The sequence below is a fragment of the Phycodurus eques genome, chromosome 7 (assembly GCF_024500275.1).
Source record: "Phycodurus eques isolate BA_2022a chromosome 7, UOR_Pequ_1.1, whole genome shotgun sequence".
NCBI classification, from domain to species: domain Eukaryota; kingdom Metazoa; phylum Chordata; class Actinopteri; order Syngnathiformes; family Syngnathidae; genus Phycodurus; species Phycodurus eques.
In genome coordinates this window covers 30,596,309-30,615,381 of record NC_084531.1, presented here as the reverse complement: position 1 = coordinate 30,615,381, position 19,073 = coordinate 30,596,309, and the positions used below count along the sequence as shown (strand labels likewise).

Genomic DNA, 19,073 nt, shown 5'->3' with positions numbered 1-19,073 from the left:
TCTCTCTCTTTATTATTCCTCTCTACTCTCTCGCTAGCTTCTCACTGTCTTTATCTTGCCGGCTCGGTTTGTTTGTTGCAACCTTCTCTCTGTCTTTTATGGATCTGGATCTGCTTACCTTCTCTGTCTTTAATTTTACTGCTCGCTTTTCTCTATTTTTAATGGATCACACTACCTTCTCTCTTCTCTCTTTGTCCAGCTTCTCTTTGTTTGTCTCTAGCTTCTGTTTCTTTCTCTCAAACTTTTCCTTTTTTTGTTATTCCCGCCACCTTCTCTCCGTCTCTGTGTTACCGACATCTTTGTCTTTTGAATGTGTCCACCTTTCTCTGTCTCTCTCGCGCTCTCCAAAGTGTTCCAAACGATGTTTTTAATGCCGTTTTGATTCCTCCTGCGTCTAAATTTGTCATTTGGCTCCACTCGACAGCATTTGAGCATTTCACTCTAACTTTCACTCGGTGTGATTTACATGCGTGGCGCACGTGTGTGTCTTTGACGTCCACGTTTTCGCGCCATTTAAAAGCTTAAAATCGATATTTTTCAAACCTGCAGTTGGCGGTAAGTCCACGCGTGTGTGGAATATCTACTCAAGAAAAGAAAAAAAGTGTCATGACGGACAGACGAGCGACGACGTCACCGCCGGCAGCCAATCGGTGTGCGCGTGCACGTGCTCCTCATCGTCCTCGGCGTCATCTTCATCATCACCGGGATGAAGACGAGGAGGAGGATGGAGGCAGCGCAGCCCGCAACGCGTCGTCGTCACGGAAACGTAATCTCTGTGTTTTCCTTTGAATGAGGCGCGGCGGGCGGCTGCGGGATTTTGGGAGTCCGACGACCGCAAGCTGGAAGGAAGAAAACAAAAAGTGGATCACGGCAGCGGAAGGACACGAGACGTCGGCGCACGCACGCGTGAGTTGCTGGCGTTCTGGAGGGGTCGCCGCAGCGCACCTGTTGCATGACTGACGCGCACATGCACACGCACGTCAGGTTGATTGACACATGCCGGGGGGGGGGGGCGGGGGGGTTGCAGCAAAAGATGTCGCTCAGCACTTGACCTTCTTTGATAGGATTTTACCCCGATGGTGTCTCGCTCCCTTCCCTCTATTTCAAATGTGGTTCTTCCAGTTTCTTTCTACCTTGTCTGTCTATTTGGTGAGTTTTGTCCTTCTCAACTCTCGCTACCTTCTCTCCGGCTCTACCATTTAACGTGTCTGCCTCCCACCGTTTTGCTGTGTTTCTCTGGCTACCTCCTCTCACGCGACTGCCTTCTCTTTTTTTTTTCGTCTCTCAGTTTCTATTGCGTCGGCACCTCTGTTTTGAACGTAGCTCTACTTTTTCTCTGTTTTAAAGTGTGTGTGTGTACCTTCTCCCTGTTTCTAATGCCTGCCTTCTGTCATGTCTCGCTCTACCGTCTGTGTTTCTATTGTGTGTCCCTACCTTCTCTCTATTTCAAAAAGCGTCTCTCCACCTGCGGTGTTTTTTTTCCCCGTTTTCTTTCTACCCTCGGTCTGGATTGAGTGAGTGTTCTCTGCCGTCTTCTCTTTCTCGACACTCACTACCTTCTCTCCGGCTCTACCGTTAACACCATCTCGCTGTTTTTCTTTCTGTTTTTTCTTGGTCTGTCTCTCCTACCTTCTCTTCCTCAAGTCCCGTCTGGTCTCTCTCCAACTGTGGCTTTAATCTCGCTAGGCTCTCTCTGTCTCGCGAGCACCTTCTTGCTGTCATTTTCGCGCTAGCTTCTCTTTCTCTGCTTCCCTTACCGTCTCTCCGGCTCTACCTTGAATCTCTACTACCTTGTTTCTGTCTTTAATCCTGCGAGTTTCTCTCCAGCTCTGTTTGCTCCGTCTTTTCCTCACGACCTTCTCTCTGACCGTCTTCTCGCACTTACGGTATTTTCTGGCTCTGTCTCGAATGCATCGCTCTGCGACCTTCTCTTTTTCCTCATCTCATCTTGTCTCGCGTTCACCTTCTGTCCAGCTCTACCTTTGATGTCTCTCTACCGCCACTTTGCGGTTTTACCCGCTACCTTCTCTCAGGTTTTAATGTCTCACTCTACGACCTTCTTTTTTTCTAGTCTCGTCTCGTGTCTACCTTTCTCTCCGTTTCGGTTTTCTCTCGCGTCTTGCTCTACCGTCTGAATTTCAAATGTCTCTCCGCCTTCTATTTGTCGTTTGATTCCGTTTTTTGTCTGCCTTCTCTCTGTTTGCGCTCCCTACTCTTTGGTTTCCATGTGTGTCTCTCTCTCTACCGTCTCTCCATCTCAAAAGTGTATTTTCTGTTTCAAATGTGTCCCTGGCAAGCTTCCGTCACGGCTCTCTCTACCGTCTCCCCATCTTTCTCTACCTTCTCGTCTCTTCACTCGCTCTCTTCTTGGAACGTCTCGGCGTTTCTAATGTCTCTGTCTCTACCTTCTCTCTGATTCTCTACCTTCTTTCGTATATTCTGGTTACCTTCTCTGTTTACATTCTGTTTCAAATTTGTCCCCGTAGCTTCTCTCACGTTTCTCCGCCATCTCTCCGTCTTTCTCTCCCTTCTCTCTGTTTCTCGTCTTTCTCTACCATCGCTTCATCCCGAACGCGTCTCGTTACCTTCTCTCACGTCTACACCGTTTACGTTCTCTTTCAAACGTCTCTCGACCTTATCTCTGTTTCTCATTTGTCCCTCTACCTTCTCTCACGTCTCTGTCGATCGGCACCTTCTCTCCGTTTCTCACGCGTGCTTCTCTCCATCTCGAATGTGTCTCGTTACTTCCTCTCGTACGTCCGTCGACGTTATGTTTCCATCGTGTAGCTTCTCTCTCTCGGCCGCGACGGCCGCAGCGTTGTCGCGGTACCGGCGGCTTTGCTCTTGAGCGGCGTCCGTCCGTCCGTTTCCTGCCGCGTCGGTCCCGATCGGGGGTTTCGGCTCAGCCGGGCTCTCGGCCCACTTGAGGGAGGCGGGAGGCGGGATCTATACCGGACCGGTTTCCGGACAATCTCGGGGTGCGGCACGTGCGCACATTGGGCCCGAGTGGTGCTCGAGCGCTTGCCCGTTTGCCCTGGACGGAAAAGGGCCCTTTCTGCTGCCTGCCGACCATTTATTCTTGATTGATCAATGATTTAACAACAAAATGAATGACCCTCTGTCATCAATTCCACCCGCCGCAGTCTTTTGATATCTGGCGGGCATTTCTTTGAGTCCTTGGATGAAGTGTACATATTTTTACTCTACCCTTCCTCTGACTAATACCTTTGAACAACAGAGCAGCGTGATTGATGTGAGATCAAACCCGAATAAGTATTGTGATCAATGCGTCCTCTGTTCGATATGAATTTTTCACACGATCGATTATTGATGATGTCAACATCAAACATGGAGAAACATGTTCGCTCAGCTGTCCAACGCGCGCACAGCACTGCACTGGAGGGAACCAAAATACACGATATGTACAAAAACAATAGGAGTCATTTTCCTATGATTTGATCAATAATCGTCAAGACGTAACCCACTGAATTTGGCTGATCGGAGTATTTGAATTATTGGCAGTTGTTATCCATCAAACAGTCATGATTGTTTCTAAGAAAGAAAAATGTTTGAAAGTCATATTTTTCACACATCGAACGACCAAATGAAGTTGCATGTTTTGCGCAGATGCTGGACGCATTTTTGGATCGATGGGATTTTTCTATCCATCCATCCATTCGCCGTACCGCTTCATCCTCACGCGGGTCGCGGGCGTGCCTGAGCCTATCCCAGCTATCGCCGGGCAGGAGGCGGGGTACGCCCTGAACCGGTCGCCGGCCAATCGCAGGGGATTTTTCTACTATTGCTTAATTAGCCTTTCCCATGAAAATGACCACAAATGCATCTTTTTTTTGTGTGTGTGTCACCCGAGCTGTCTTTAGCGTTAATGAATGCCTCATGATGATGTTGCAACACACCAGACGGATCTGCGGTGAGGCAGCCATTTTGTATCTACACAATAGCAGACAGCAAAATAAATGCTGCTATTTCTGAGATATGAATGAATATGTATGAATTCGTCAAAGTGTCGGAACTATCGCGTGTCTTTACCATTATCACGATTGTATCAAGACGAGAGTGCTTTAACGGCTTTGAGTAGTTGGGATCATCTTTGCACGAGGATCCGCGGAGTTCGAAGGGCAACGCGTCAGTTGTGCATAAACACGGCGTGTGTTTAGCAAGCTGTTTGTCTTGACCGTTAAATTTGTTCAGGGAAAAAAAGAAAAGTTGTCATTTTGCAAGAAAGTTTGTTTTATTTTTCACAAAAAAAGATCAATCCTTTTTTTCAGGGGAAAAAAATCAATCTGAGAAGAAGAAACTATTTTTTTTCTAATTCATAATTGGGGGTGGGCGGAGTGAATTTTTGGAAGTAAACTCTTTAGGAAAGACACTTTTTCGTCAACATGAACATTTTCTGAAAATGCAATACATTTTTCGAGAATGTGTTACTTTTTTGGAAAATATACAATTTTCTGAATATATACAACCTTTTCAGAAGCATTGCAGTTATTTTTTTCTACAATATGTTTTCTACAGGCGGCACGGTGGTCGACCGGTTAGCGCGTCGGCCTCGCAGTTCTGAGGACCCGGGTTCGATCCCCGCGGGGCCCCGCCTGTGTGGAGTTTGCGTGTTCTCCCCGTGCCTGCGTGGCTTTTCTCCGGGCGCTCCGCTTTCCTCCCGCATCCCAAAAACATGCATGAATTGGAGACTCCAAATTGGCCGCAGGTGTGACTGTGAGTGCGAATGTTTGTTTGTTTGTATGTGCCCTGCGATGGGCTGGCAACCAGTTCGGGGCGTGCCCCGCCTCCTGCCCGATGACAGCTGGGATAGGCTCCGGCACGCCCGCGACCCGCGTGAGGAGAAGCGCGACAGAAAATGGATGGATGGATGTTTTCTACACACACAAAAAAAATCTGAAACATACAACAGTTGTTTTTTTTGTTTTTTTTAAAATATCCTTTCAAGAATATACGTGCGTGGCAACGCGTTGGTCAACCATCAGGAAGTGATATCAAGGGGCGGGGTTTATCACAGCCGACCAATCACAAAAGAGGAGAGGTCTGCAGGTGCAAAAAGACAAAACCAAACAAAAAACAATGCCTGAGTGGAGCTCTATCTCGTCAGTGTTACATTTCTGTATTTTGTTGTATTATTTGTGTGTGCGCGCGCGCGCGTCCAAGCCAGTGAATCGTTGAGGGTGATTGAGTATTATGGGATGTCGGCGTTAAACGGCGTCGTATGTACAAGCTTTTATGCTGCACATAAAAACACTTTCACTCTGTTTTCGTCAATTTAAATGTAGTTAATACACACACTCATGACGTCTACTGTGTAATATGCAAATACGAGCGATGACATTATAGGGCACAGTCAATTGTTTACAAGAGAATATTGTCTCCGTTTGTATCTTCTATGATGCATACCGTCTCATCTTAAACTGGTCGGCATCTGTTGCCATGGCGACGAGACCCGCCGCATCGAGGACCGGAAGGCTGACCGCTATAACGGCCGGGTTTTTTCAGGAAAGACTCGTAGTTGTTCAAGACAAAAAGGGCTTATTCCCAGAAAAGAAACAATTGTAATCTCACAGACATATTTTTGCGGGAAAAAAATATGTGTATTCTTGTCACTTAAATTGGGGTTTTTTTGTCGAAAAAAGTCAGAATCTTGCTCGAATAAAGGTTTTTTTCTGTTTTGTTTTTTCGAAAAAAAAGACAACAATAGTCCTATGTTTACTTTTTTTTTTTTTTTTAAATCTCATTTAAATAAAAATAAATATTGTGAGACCGAAGTTAAGAAAAAACCTAGAAGGCGTAATTGTACTCAAGGTCATATTTTTATATAATTATACAAATATTTTTGTCAGAATAACAATTTTATTTCTTGTATTAATAAGTTGTAATCGTACAAGAATAAAGTCTTATTTCTTCTTCAAAAAGGTTGTAATCCTGCAAGTGTACGGACATGTTTTACAAGTTCCTGTGAGAATCAAAAATGAAATTAAAAAGGCAGAGAAAATTCCGTTTGAAAAAAGGTCAAAAAAAGCTCATAGAGGGACGGCCGAGGTTGGATGTTTCGGGGACAAAGTTCGAGAGAGAGCAGACTTGGATGGTTCGGACCCGTCCAGAGGAGAAATAGTGAGTCTGTCGGTAGAAGGATGAGGAGGGTGGAGCGGCCAGGCAAGAGAGCGAGAGGAAGACCGAGGAGAAGGTCGATGGGTGGCGTGAGGGAAGGATGCAGGAGATGGGCTTACATGGAAAAGGACGACGCGCTGTGGCGACCCGTAAAGGGACAAGGGCGAAGGGAAAGGAGAAGAAGAAGAAGCCGTGCCCAAATAGACACCGCGATTTCAAGTGTCCGTTTTGAATTGTCCAGTTGCGCCCAACGGGATTTATTTCAAGAAGCCAGTGCGTCTGAAAAGACAGGAAGTCTGGCCTTTGTGTTCAAAGCGGCCCCTTCGGGCTCCGCCGGCAACCTCGGGCGACGAGCCACATGCTGCTTCACCGAGACGATTGCGTTGTCGTGTGTCGCCAGGGAGAAGATGCCGTTCCACCACGTGACGGCGGGCCTGCTGTACAAAGGCAACTACCTGAGTCGCTCGCTCTCGGACGGCGACGCCGACGGCGACGTGCCGGCCAGCATCTCCGTGGAGGAACTCCACGGTGAGTCACGCCTCGTCATATTCCCATTTCATATTTCGCGTCGGTCTCGGCGAGCCGCTCACGCTCGTCCGCAAGAAGAAACATTTTCTGTTGACTCTCGCGATGATGAACCCAAAGCACGAGCTCTCCTCAAAAGCGCGTCGTTCATATTCTCTGTCAGGAGGTTCAAGTTAGTGTTGTGTTATTTTCCATCAAGCTTCTTATCATAATCAAGTGTGCGTGCGTGTTTGCGTGTGCGCCACAGCTTTCCCACTTGAACAAATGTTCAAGAAGCCAGCGAGCAGTGCAACGAAACTGCATCAAAGTCACTGCAGAAAAATATAGGCTGCATACTAATCGATGCGCATGCACACGCGCGCGCGCGCCCGCAGACTGCTGCAGCGCTGAACAACAAATACATACGATGTTATGTGCCACAATAATAATACTGTTGTGGGCCATAATAAACACAACCTGCGCAATGTTTAGAAAATGTTAGGATGCTTATCCTGTATTTTCGTGCACATCATCATCCTAAAGAAACACAACGTGCAGTATACGACCTCCAGACCACGATGAAGATTAAAGTCGCTGTCGGGCACAATTCAGCAGAAACGAGTTGCTCACCAACGTACCTTCGCGGCTGACCGCTCCTTCCTGCGCCGAAACGCGACAGCCATCCATTTTTAACAAAACAAGCTTACGCAAATGTACGGAACCTCAATATTTCCGCACGGAAGAGGCGGAGTTTTACGACACCCTCCCCCCAAAAACAATACATCTGCGGGTTTGTTGCGGCATCGACGCTGGCCAAGAATTTGTCAAATTACACAAGTGTCCATTTGTCGAAAAATAGGAATTTGATCAAAAGTTGGACATGTCACGTTTCCACCAGATGTCAACGATATATATAATAATAATAATAATAATCATCATCATAATTATATATTTGACATATCGTTAGCCTAATAGCATAGTTGCCTGTCCTTTTAGAACACTTTCAGGAAACAAGTGGGGGGGGGGGAGCACCAACTTCAACAAGCAAGAAGAGTCGGGTTGAGCCATTCAACCTTGGCAGATGAATTTTAGCTAAATCGACATCAAGAGAAAACACATTCGCATTTGTTATTGACATCATAAGAGTAAGTTCAAAATGACTTGGACAATGATGCTATGATGCTGACAAAATATGCAGTATAAGTTGAACACGCACGATGAAATATATATTCTCAGTGCAGCGGATGTGTTTGGATGCGAAGGTCGTTTGAAGGCCATCGGCCTCTCTGCGCCCTCGCCGTCCATCCTGACGTTTTATTCATTGGCTTTTTATTTGCACGGTTAACGACGTCATTAGCTGCTCATCGCTAAGAGCGCTCGATGCACGCCGCTAACGTTTACCGCCGCCGTTGTGTGTGTTTTGTGTGACCGCTGCGGGCTGGAGCACCTGACGGAGGATGGCGCGCCGTGCGCACGTAATGGGGTCGCGATGGTGTCACATTAAGACGCCGCCTGGAAAATTGCTTGTGCGAGATCGAGGCCGCGTCAAGTGTTAATAGGCTGCGCCGCATTAATAAGTCCGTCTTCCATCGAGGCTCATATTGGCACCGTATTATACATTTAATACAGTGTAATATTGCAGATGTTTTTTGGAACAGTAAAGGGGCAATTGTGCGCCTTCAGTGTTCAGCGAACCCCCGTTTATCGCGGCGGGCGGACACGTTCCCCAAGCGTGAAAAGAGAGACCACATAAAAAGGAAATGGCAAAGGTTTGATCCCTCCCACACGCTTTGAGCGCAGCGTAAGCTCACTTTTCCGTTTGAGGAAGTCCGACGAGAAGCGAATCGTATAAAAGCTGGGGAAAAAAAACAAAAAACGGAACTATTTCCCACAGGAAACGTTGCTGTTGTTTTTGTTTGTTCTGCTGTATGTCTTCCCCGCAGTCGAGTCGAGTCGAGTCGAGTGGCGCACGTCGCGGCACAAGACGCGACTCGGCTGGATACTGTCCGAACGTCTTTTCGTTCTTCCGAATGAATGATTTTTCATTCATACAAGTTCACGTCTTTTTTGTAATGAATGCAATGTCAAAGTTTCACGCTAAATGTCTGAAAATGTCATCGACGTTTGTGCGGCAGAGATCCGGGAGGCCTTCGAAGTTCTGGATCGCGACGGCAACGGTTTCATCTCCAAGCAGGAGCTGGGAATGGCCATGCGCTCGCTGGGGTACATGCCCAGCGAGGTGGAGCTCGCCATCATCATGCAGCGGCTCGACATGGACGGTGAGCCGCGTCGCGGGCGACGACTTGCCGCTCCAGACGGAAAGCAGCGTTCGCTCCACGAAGCCGGCGACGTGGCGGCTTTTATTCGGAAAGGGTCGATGCGTAGCGGGGGAAAGCGTCGGGAACCGGGCGCCACGCCGCGTGACTTTCTGCTGCGACAGCTTTTGTTCGGGAAGGATGGAGAAGCGGCCGCTTTATTTCAAAAGGGTGACGGATCCGATGATAGCCTCGCAGAACCGCGTCCGCGCGGTCCTCGGCGGCCTGAACCGCCTTAGGTAAAACTTCCTCTTTGCGGCCTTCTTCACCGGGGCCGCGGCGTCGGGCTCCCGCTTTGGCTTCCGAAGACGGTCGAGCCGAGCGAGCGGCGTGACTCCGCGGAGTCCAGCGGAGTGGCCGCAGTGTGACGGGAGGGCGCGGGGCTGCGCTTCCTCTAAAGTCCACGGCGCTCTCCGCCGTTCGCTGCGCGTTGAGTTTCACGTTGTCGCAGCTGCACCGGTTGCGCGTAGGCGGACTCGTCGTGAGGCCCACCGGGGCTGGATTTACACTTGGCCGGCTTCAGCCGCTGAAGTTATATAATATATAACTTCTAATTGTCAATTGATAATTGTCTCGAAGGCCGAGCCGGAGTCCGCCGACAAGATCCCGGCGCGGCCGTTTATTTTTTTGGGGGGCCCGTGACCTTTGCCTTCTCGGGGCGGGGATGACCCTTGAGCTCTTGAAACGTGCTGGGACGCGACGCCGAAGACGCCAGTCGGCATCGGGGCCGCGCGGGAGACGGAATCCGGGGATTCTGGTTCTTCAGCAAATACCGTGACAGAGAGGGGCGGGGCGTGGCGTGGGGAAGGAAACAGCAGAGGGGCCCGAGGCCCGGCCGGGATCAGGGATGAAGGATGTAGACCTTCTCCAACCTGCTCGCTGGCAGGGGGAGAAGGTATTGATCATTTTCTTGAGACCTTGTGGTGCGACAACTTTGATTTTGAAAGAATAAGGAACCGGCCGCCACACGACCTCGTTGTTTGGCAGCTCTTGCGAGCCCAATTCCAATGAAGTTGGAACGTCGTGTTCAACATCAGTCAAAACAGAATACAATGATTTGCGAATCACGTCCGACCTCTATGTCATTGAATACACGACAAAGACGAGATATTTCATGTTCAAACTGATCAACTTGATTGTTTTTTAGCAAATAATCGTTAACTTGGAATGTTATGGCTGCAACACGTTCCAGAAAAGCTGGAAAAGAGGCTCACGTTTACCACGGCGTTACATCACCTTTTCGTTGAACAACATTCGATCAAGGTTTGGGAACCGAGGACACTCATTGTTGAAGCTTCCGAGGTGGAATTCTTTCCCGTTCTTGCTCGATGCACAGCTTCAGCTGTCCAACAGTCCGGGGTCTTCACAATGCGCTACACACCGCCCGAGGGATCGAAGGTCACGGTCATTCGATGTCGGTTTTCGGCCCCGCCGCTCACATGCGGCGATGTCTCCAGATTCTCTGACCCTTTTGATGATGATATGGCCCGTAGATGATGAAATCCCTCAATTCACACATTGCCTTTAGAGCGTTGGACTATTTTCTCCCGCACTTGTTGACAAAGAGGTGAACCTCGCCCCACCTTTGCTCGCGAACGACTGAGCAATTCAGGGAAGCAATCATGGCAGCCGCCTGTTCCCAATTGGCCGGTTCACCTGCGGGGTGTTTGATGAGCGTTCCTCAACTTTTTGCCACCCGTCCCAACGTGTTGCAGCCATCAAATTCCAAGTTCATGATTATTTCCTAAAAACAAGCAAGTGTATGAGTCTGAACATGAAATATCTCGTTTTGGTCGTGTATTCAACGAAATATAGGTCCAAGAGGGTTTTCAAATCAAGGTATTCTGTTTTGAATTGATGTTTAACGCGACGTCCCAACTTCATTGGGATTGAGGTTGTATTTAGTTGCGTTGCTAATTTGCGTTTTATTGCGAAGGTGACGGCCAGGTGGACTTCGAGGAGTTCATGACCATCCTGGGACCAAAACTTCTCTCCTCCGAAACCAGAGAAGGTTTCTTGGGAAGCACCATCGACAGCATCTTCTGGCAGGTACGGGAACGACTCCCGCGGCGGTTCGGGTTCCGCTTGCGGCTGTTACATGCTGATCTTCTGCGTTTGACTTGTCTGTGTTCCGTGTGTTTGCGCTACACCTCCTGTGTGTCCTGGGACTTGTTGTGCTACGCTTTCATCTTACACATCTTCTTTGCAGTCTGTGTCAGTGTGACAAATGTCTTTGTTCCGCTCCGTTTGCGTTACATGTCTTTGCGAACGTGCACGTGTTAGTGTGCCACTTATCTTTGTGTTGCGCGCTTCCTGTTGTTGCGTGTTTTTGCGACACCTTTTGTGTTCCGCTTGTTTGTGTTCCGTGCTTGCATTGCACATTTGGTCTCTTCTTGTTGTTACAATATATATGCTTGCGCGACACCTATTGTTTACCACCCGTTTGTTTGTCTCACACGACACATTATATTGCAGATGAAGTGTCGGCTCGATAACATTGCCGCGTTGTTTCAGATTCGCATTTTGTTTTTTGAATTAATCCCCAGACGCTTCATTAGGTGCAGCTTTAGCTTTAACTTTAAGATACGCCTTTATTTATCCCGCAATGTGGATATCGACGCTGTCGGCAGGAGCGGTACACACACACACACACACACACACACACACTGTTAGACATTCCTGTAAATTCCAGTTATTTACCAAATACCGAACAGTAAAATACTTGAAAGTGATTATACTGTACTTAACTACAGTTTCCAACGCACCACGGGATTTTGATTGACGTCACACCGAGTTGCTGTATTTTGCGTGATGAAGCGTGTCATTATGACAAAAGTGATATTGAACAAATGAGTCTTTCGCTCACGTTCCCATCGGTCACGTGCTCGGCGCGTGTTACGCGATAATAAGCCGTTAAGAGCGAAATGAAAACATTCGTCAAAGGCGGCATTTAATGACACGGACCGTGGAAATGTTATAACTGTTAGAAATGCCCTTCTTAACGTGATGCGCACAATTTTCATCTTTTCTGATAAAAAGACCAAACGTGAGCTATAATTGGCAATTTGATCGTCTTTTCTAATGAATTGTAAAAGAGCTGAGCTGAAATTATTACGTATAAATAAAGATATAACTTGGCACGGTTTGATGACCGCCCGCGGTCGACGCGACATCGTCAACACCACGAGCCGAGTTTGCTTTGAGATTAAAGCGTGACGCGCATAATCGTCGCGTCCTCACGTGCGACCGGGAATATATTGCGTGACCTCTGCCGAAGTCAAAGAAGCGTGAGACGGGAGATTTGTTTATTTGTTTGTTTGTTTCTGCGGCGGTTCTGCCCCTCGGCGGCCAATCGTCAATCACGCTGACGCTAATTGGCGATCGATGACTTTTGCGATCGATGACAAACGCCGTCCGCACGCCGCGCTCGTCGCCGTTGTTGTTGTTTACGTTTTCTCTCGCTCTCCCTTCCTTTCGAGGGCCGCTTGCGAGCACGCCTCCTCGTTAAAACCCGAACGCTGGCTTGAAACCCTACCCCTTGTTTAAATAAGAAGCCAGACTTTACACCCTACTTTAAAAACCCAACGCTTGTTTGAAACCCTAATTTGAATGTAATGAAAGTCATTTTCATTCTATTTTGAGTCCGACTTGAAACCCAAATTTGAAATGCGCGGACCTGGTCTAAAACGCAAACGGTCGTTTCAACGAAGGCCTCTTTATTGCGACAACGCCCGCATTGCGTCGCGCTTGCAAGCCTCATTGAAGAACTTGTGGCACAAATGTTTCGGTTTTTGCATTTTGAGGTCGAGTTTGTTTGCGATCCGCGACCTCGACATCTTTGAAGGTCGTCGGTTGCGGCTGCCAAACCGGCTCGTCAAACCGGAAGCGGGAACTACTTCACCAATCGACATTGCTCATCTCCCGATCGGACACTTTCGATCGCAGTCCGTAATTGGATCGATTTGCGCGTCGGGCCTCGTTTTCCTGTCCACGCGGCCGCCGCGTTGTCCCGTAAAGGTCGGCGGGCGCCGGACTACAGCTGACGCGGGCTCGCTCGCTGGCCCGCGCAGGAAAATACATTTTTCATGTTTCTCTTCCCTGCCAAGCGCCCCCCCGTCGCCGGGGGCAACCAGCTTCAGGCGGCCACCGACCTCCCCCGAGGTCGGCGTGGATGATGCCAAACGTGCGTCACGCTCTTCCGGAACACGCAGCAATTTTTTTTGGTTTGGTTTGGTTTTGTCTGTCCTTCAAACTTCAATCTGCACCCAAACGCAACACAATGTCAATGTTTTGTCGTGCGTTTGTAAGCGCTATATTTTGAAATGTTTTAATTTTTGGGATTGTTGCCGTTATACGTATGCCTGTGAGTGTCGTCGTAAGCTGCGTGCGTGTGAAGTAGCACTTGTTTGACTGCCGTCATGTCTCTGCTCATTTTCGTCTGCCCCCGGTAACGAGTCGCATTAAAGCGAAGCGCCAGTTAGATGCATGTAGAAGCCACGAGGTGGCGGCACATCACAACTTTTGTCTCCTCAACTCACTTCAACATAGTTCCTCGGCACGAGGATGCCACAAGATGGCAGAAAAGCACAACTTTAATATCTTTACCCTTGCGCACAAAAGCATTGAATAGGAGAGTTTTTCAGCAAGTAAATAAATCTGCGAATGTCAGACTGCAACTATGCGAGAGGTCACTGTAGAAGTTAGCATGAAGCTAGCATACCTTTATTTGATGAAATTATATGGTTTGCTGTTAAAATATAGACTATTTAACCCCCTTCTGATTGATTGGTCAGTTTTACGGTAAACTTCAAGCGGGAGTGACAAATAAACAGCTTGAAGCGAGCACACTTTGCCTCTTATTTGGAGAACTGTGCAAGCCAGTCTTCTTTTCCGTTCCTTAAAGTGATGTTATACTATAGTTGGGAAACGGTGAGAACAGGTGCTGAAGAATACTTTCAAAAAAAGTGTCTTTTATAAGGAATAAGCGTCATAAAATATGAATTTTCTTTTGAAACGATGTGGTCTCTCTGTACGGCATGTTTCGACACGGCCGATGCGGCGTGCGCGTCTGCGACGTCCGCCCCCGCCGTAATCCTCACGATTTGTGTGCGCGTGTAGTTCGACATGCAGAGGATCACGCTGGAGGAGCTGAAGCACGTCCTCTTCTACGCTTTCCGAGACCACCTGACCATGAAGGACATCGAGAACATCATCATCAACGAGGAGGAGAGCCTCAAGGAGAACGCGGGAAACTGCCAGACCGAATTTGAAGGAGGTAACACGCGCGTGGGGCTGTCAGAGAGTATTTGACATTCCCTCGTCAAATCTCCCGTCGCCTTCTGATTTATTGATTGGAAGATGAGGATGGCAGAAGCCTATCGGTGGATATTTTCAACTCAAACTCGTCAGCCAATCGGAGATGAGGTTCCCCGAGTCGCAGACGTAACGAAAAGCTCGAGTAGGTCTGCTGATGAAGTCGTAATCTTTTACTCTGATTTGCATGTTGTTTGATTCTTTTTTTTTTTTTTTTTTGTTAATTGGCAATCGCACACAAAAACCTTCCCCAAAAAGCTCATTTTTCCTCACACACAAAAAACTCAGAATCCGGCGTTCAAAATTGCTGCTGCGCTCGCTGGCCATTCAAACCAGACTTTTTGGTGTGAGTGTGAGTGTGTGTGTGAAATCTCGTCCTGTTGCTACGTTTAAAGACGCAAAAGTAAACACAGCGTTCCTCCGGCGGTGAACTCACGCGAGAAAAAGCCGCAAACGCTTAGTAGCGCTGGCGCGAACCGTGAAGCTGAACGCTCATAGCGACGCACAAAAGCTTTTTGTCACATGTGTTCAAAGAATATTATTCAAATGATGTTTTGAAAAATCAGCCCTCTCTGGTCCCATTTTCTGCCTCTAACTGAATTTGAATTACAATTGCAACAAGAATAGTTAGTCAGAGAACGTAGCGATACGAGGCGTGACCAAATAGGGTGCTAATCATTCACGCGGCGTCTTGGCCGAATGATTTAATTCCAGTTAGCAACAAAAGTTAAAAGAAGGAATTGGACAGCTCTCCAGACAAATCAAATGCAAAGATATATAACGGCGATGTCCCGTTCACGGACGACCCCGTACGGTCGGCGGGTAAGTCGATCATCGCTCTTATATGATTGTATTTCTCGTACAGTCCCAATGATGCAACATCAAACCAGTAACATTTGATGTTTGGCAACACTCCGTCAGGAATAAGTCACGCTTGCGTCCGATGATAGCTGGGATAGGCTCCGGCGCGCCCGTGACCCGCGTGAGGAGAAGCGGCTCCGAAAATGGATTTTAAATGCGCGTGTTTTAGCTGAAGTTAGCTAGCCACGGGCATGAATTTGAGCTAACATTAGCTAGCCATGTTAGCTGAATAGATAACAGTATGGAGCCACGGGGAAGTTGTTTAGCTAACGTTAGCGAGCCACGTTCGCTGGATCAATAACAGTATTGAGTGACGGGTAAGTTGTTTAGCTACCGTTAGCTAGCCACATTAGCGGAAGAGATAACATTTTTTTTTTTTTGTGCGTATGAGGTTCGGAGGTCACTCCACACTGCACGCGTACAGTACGTGCTGACGGATGAACAGTTGTTGAGAATGTAATGCTTGCATTCAGGGACACGCCGTCAACGGCGCCGCCTCGGCCTGACCGCTGTCGTCGTATCTTTGTCCCTCAGTTCACCCGTCCAAGAAGAACCGTCAGACGTGCGTGAGGAAGAGCCTGATCTGCGCCTTCGCCATGGCGTTCATCATCAGCGTCATGCTGATCGCAGCCAATCAGATGCTGAGGAACGGCATGGAGTAGCCACGCCCACTGTGACACACGCACACGCACGCACACACACACAAAGTTTTTTTTTTCCTCGCACTCCACCCCTTTACTCCGACAGCAGGGACACTCAAGGGCTGACGTTACCCACAATCCTCCTCTGTCCTCTTCCGACGACGCAATAACGAGGCGCCGGGCGCGGGAAAGGAGCGCCGGACGGTTTGAATGCGCGCGGACGGACGTGAAGGCGCGTCCGACCTGGCGGCCTCACGCCGGCGCTGAACCCTCGCGTGGTGGTCGCCTCGACGAATGCTGGGAAACGTTGTTGTTGTTGTTTTTATTGTGGGGAAAACAATCTGTCAGTCCGGACGGTAAGCCTGCGAGCGAGCGGGGGATCGAACGGGGATCTCTTTGAGACAAGGACCCCGAACACCTCACGTCCTCACGATCTTCTTTCTTGTCCACCTCCTCCTCCTCCTCCTCCATCTGGGCGCGTCAATGTTCTTCGCGTTTGTCGCCGTCTTCGTCTGACTTCCCGTCGGGTCTCGGCGACGCAATCGCGTCGTCCCGTCTCGTCCGTCTGCGCGTTTCTGCTTGCGTCTTCTGTCCTGCTGAATCGATCGATTATTATCGGTTATTGAACAGACAAACGACCATTCGCGCCTTTAGACAATTTTGCGTCACCGGTGAAGCTCACGTTTGCGTTTCGGGAAGGCGGAGGCGGGAGGACGCCGACGTACCCGAGGCCAGATTCGAACGCGGAACCGCTCACCTGCGAAGCACGTGTTCTAAACCACGAGGCTCGTTGGGCGAGCCGGAGACTCCGCCCCGGTTTTGCTCGCCAGCCAATCGCAGGGCGCGTATAGACACGTGACCATCGCGCCGGCTCCCAGTGGGAAGTGAAACAGTCGAGAACAAAGAAAGGCAAGTGAAGGAGTTTGTTTGAAAGGAACTCATCGCAAATGTGTGGCGCAATAGAACCAGATCCAGACCCAAAACCCGGACCCAGACGTTCTTTTTGCTTGGAATGGAACCTGCTCAACTTCTATTCCATTTTTTTGGTTTGTTTGTTTTTAAATCCATTCGCGAACTCGCCAATTTTCACAATCTTTTGCAAACTTTTTTTTGCCTTTTTCAGAACAAAGCTGCTTTTGGGCAAAACACTTATTGGTGGAATTTGCCTGCTTCAAGATTTGTTGGGGTTCATTTCTTTTTTCAATGCAATTACAATTTGCATCGATTACTCGTGGATTTTTGCTCGACCCAATCGGGCCAAGTCCTTATCTCCACTTTCTGCTCATTATGATCCAAACTATAACCCCAATAATGCCAATTAGGTTGAAAGTCTAAATCGTCTTAAAGCGGGACAGTGACGACACTTCAAACCTTTTCTTTGTTCCCTTTATATTTATCTTAATTGTAGAATTTGTTTGCAGGCACTTGAGTTCTAAACAAACTTCAACAACAACAAAGTTCAGATGACTTAAGTTTTTAATTTTTTTATTTAGTCCTGCATTCTGAGTGTGAAAATCCACAATAAATAATCGATTCCTTCGGGACTAAATTATAATGCACACACGCACACACGTGTATATATATAGAGAGATTTTATTTTATTTATTTTTTTTTTTTCCTTCCGCTGCAGCACCCTGTTTCTTTGCCGCCCGCAGTCTCCAGTTGGATATAAAATGTTTCTTCAACCTCCTCTTCCAAGTGCTGCGTTCAACGCCGCGCGGTTTTCGGAGGTTCAGAGTGTCGCGAACCTCCACACTCGTCAGCAATAGATGAAAATCTACAATATGGAGACCGTATTTTTAAGCGCTCCCACATACTTGAAACACGACAAAACTTTTCAAGAATAGATTCTCTAAATAAGAGCCAAAGTGCGAAGTTTACTGTAACACTGACACATAAAACCCAAGAATTAAACATCGTAGAAGCAAACCATATCATTTTGTTTAACGAAAGTCCGCGAGCTTAATGCTACCGTGGAATGCAAAACGCCAGAGACGGGCTAACGGAAATTAGCATAAGCGTCGTGGAGTAGAAAAGTGAAAGAATGGTTGAAATGGTGACGCAAGCAGGCTCTTCAAATCCAGACCCTAACCCGAACCACTTGGGGGTCTCTGAGGCCCCCTGGTGGTGCGGGCGCCACACCTTCCCCGCACCTCCAATAAGAAGGAAGAAGCCACGTGGTCTGGCTGACCGACGTCACGTGTTCCGTGTGACTTGTACGAGGTAACGAAACACTGTGACCGCACCGCAATAGCAACACGCGTGCGCCGGGTGACGTCACTCTGACGCGGAAGGCGCGCATGTCCAAGCCATAAACGGGATGACCAGCAAACTCTGTGCAAGGGCGCCCTCTCGTGGCTTCGTGTCGATTCACACAATAATGGCATTCAGGTCACAAACACGATTATCAGAGATTTAAATGGAACAATTTCTTTATTATTGTCGTTACGATACGAAACACTTGTATGAGCACAATAATAAACAATTTGTTACATTAATAATAATAATAATAATACAGTGCGCATTATGACGAGAGGATTTTTTAGTATGAGATGGTGTACCTAATGAAGTGTCTAGCGAGAAGGACCAAGGGGCGGGCCAACAGGAGTTTGTGAAAGGTCACGTGGGCACCTGACGTCATTTGGAGACAAACGGGGGGGAAGAAAGTTAAAATGTTGATGTAAAACATGTAAAATACTTTTATAATGTAATAACATAATTGTCCTGTATTCGTTATTTATGATTGAATTGTAATGAATGACCAATTATACAGTCAAACAAATCATTAAATGTTAAATGCATGTGTAAAAGTTTATTTTGACAAGAATACGTTCTCATTTTTGTTTATTTGATAATCAATATATTTATAATTCATGAACCAATGATGTATTTTAAAGAAGAAAAAAAGTTCTATGCATGTATAAAATAGTTATTGAAATAATATCATAATTCATTCTCATTTTGAGGTTATTCATAAATAATGTCATTATAATTCATTTTCCAATTACGAACGAAAAGCAAAATAACCCATTTTAAATGTTTGCGTGAAATAGTTGATTGGAGTCACGAAATCGTCATTCATTCTGCTTCAACCTTTTCAGAATTGGTCATGACCAAATCGAAGAATGTAGCACTTTTGTTGCCTGCGGACGCGAAGTCTCGCGTGAGGATGGCAAGATGTGGGAACACGTGACGTTGCCGAGCGGGAACGTGGACACGCTCAACACAAAATGGCAACCGAACGCACACGCTTCAACTTGTAAATAGTCAACGTATTCACGATGTTGCAATAAATCTTGTTGTT

At 47.6% G+C, this 19,073-nt stretch overlaps 1 protein-coding gene across 1 annotated transcript; it reads left to right on the top strand.

The window, feature by feature from the left end:
- The first annotated feature begins 714 nt into the window (after positions 1 to 714).
- On the top strand, positions 715 to 19,073 carry caln1 (calneuron 1). The gene is made up of 6 exons (XM_061682596.1): positions 715 to 906; positions 6,536 to 6,663; positions 8,775 to 8,918; positions 10,891 to 11,003; positions 14,073 to 14,229; positions 15,663 to 19,073. The coding sequence occupies exons 2-6, from the start codon at positions 6,543 to 6,545 to the stop codon at positions 15,788 to 15,790; spliced, it is 663 nt and encodes a 220-aa protein (XP_061538580.1). The 5' UTR covers positions 715 to 906; positions 6,536 to 6,542; the 3' UTR covers positions 15,791 to 19,073.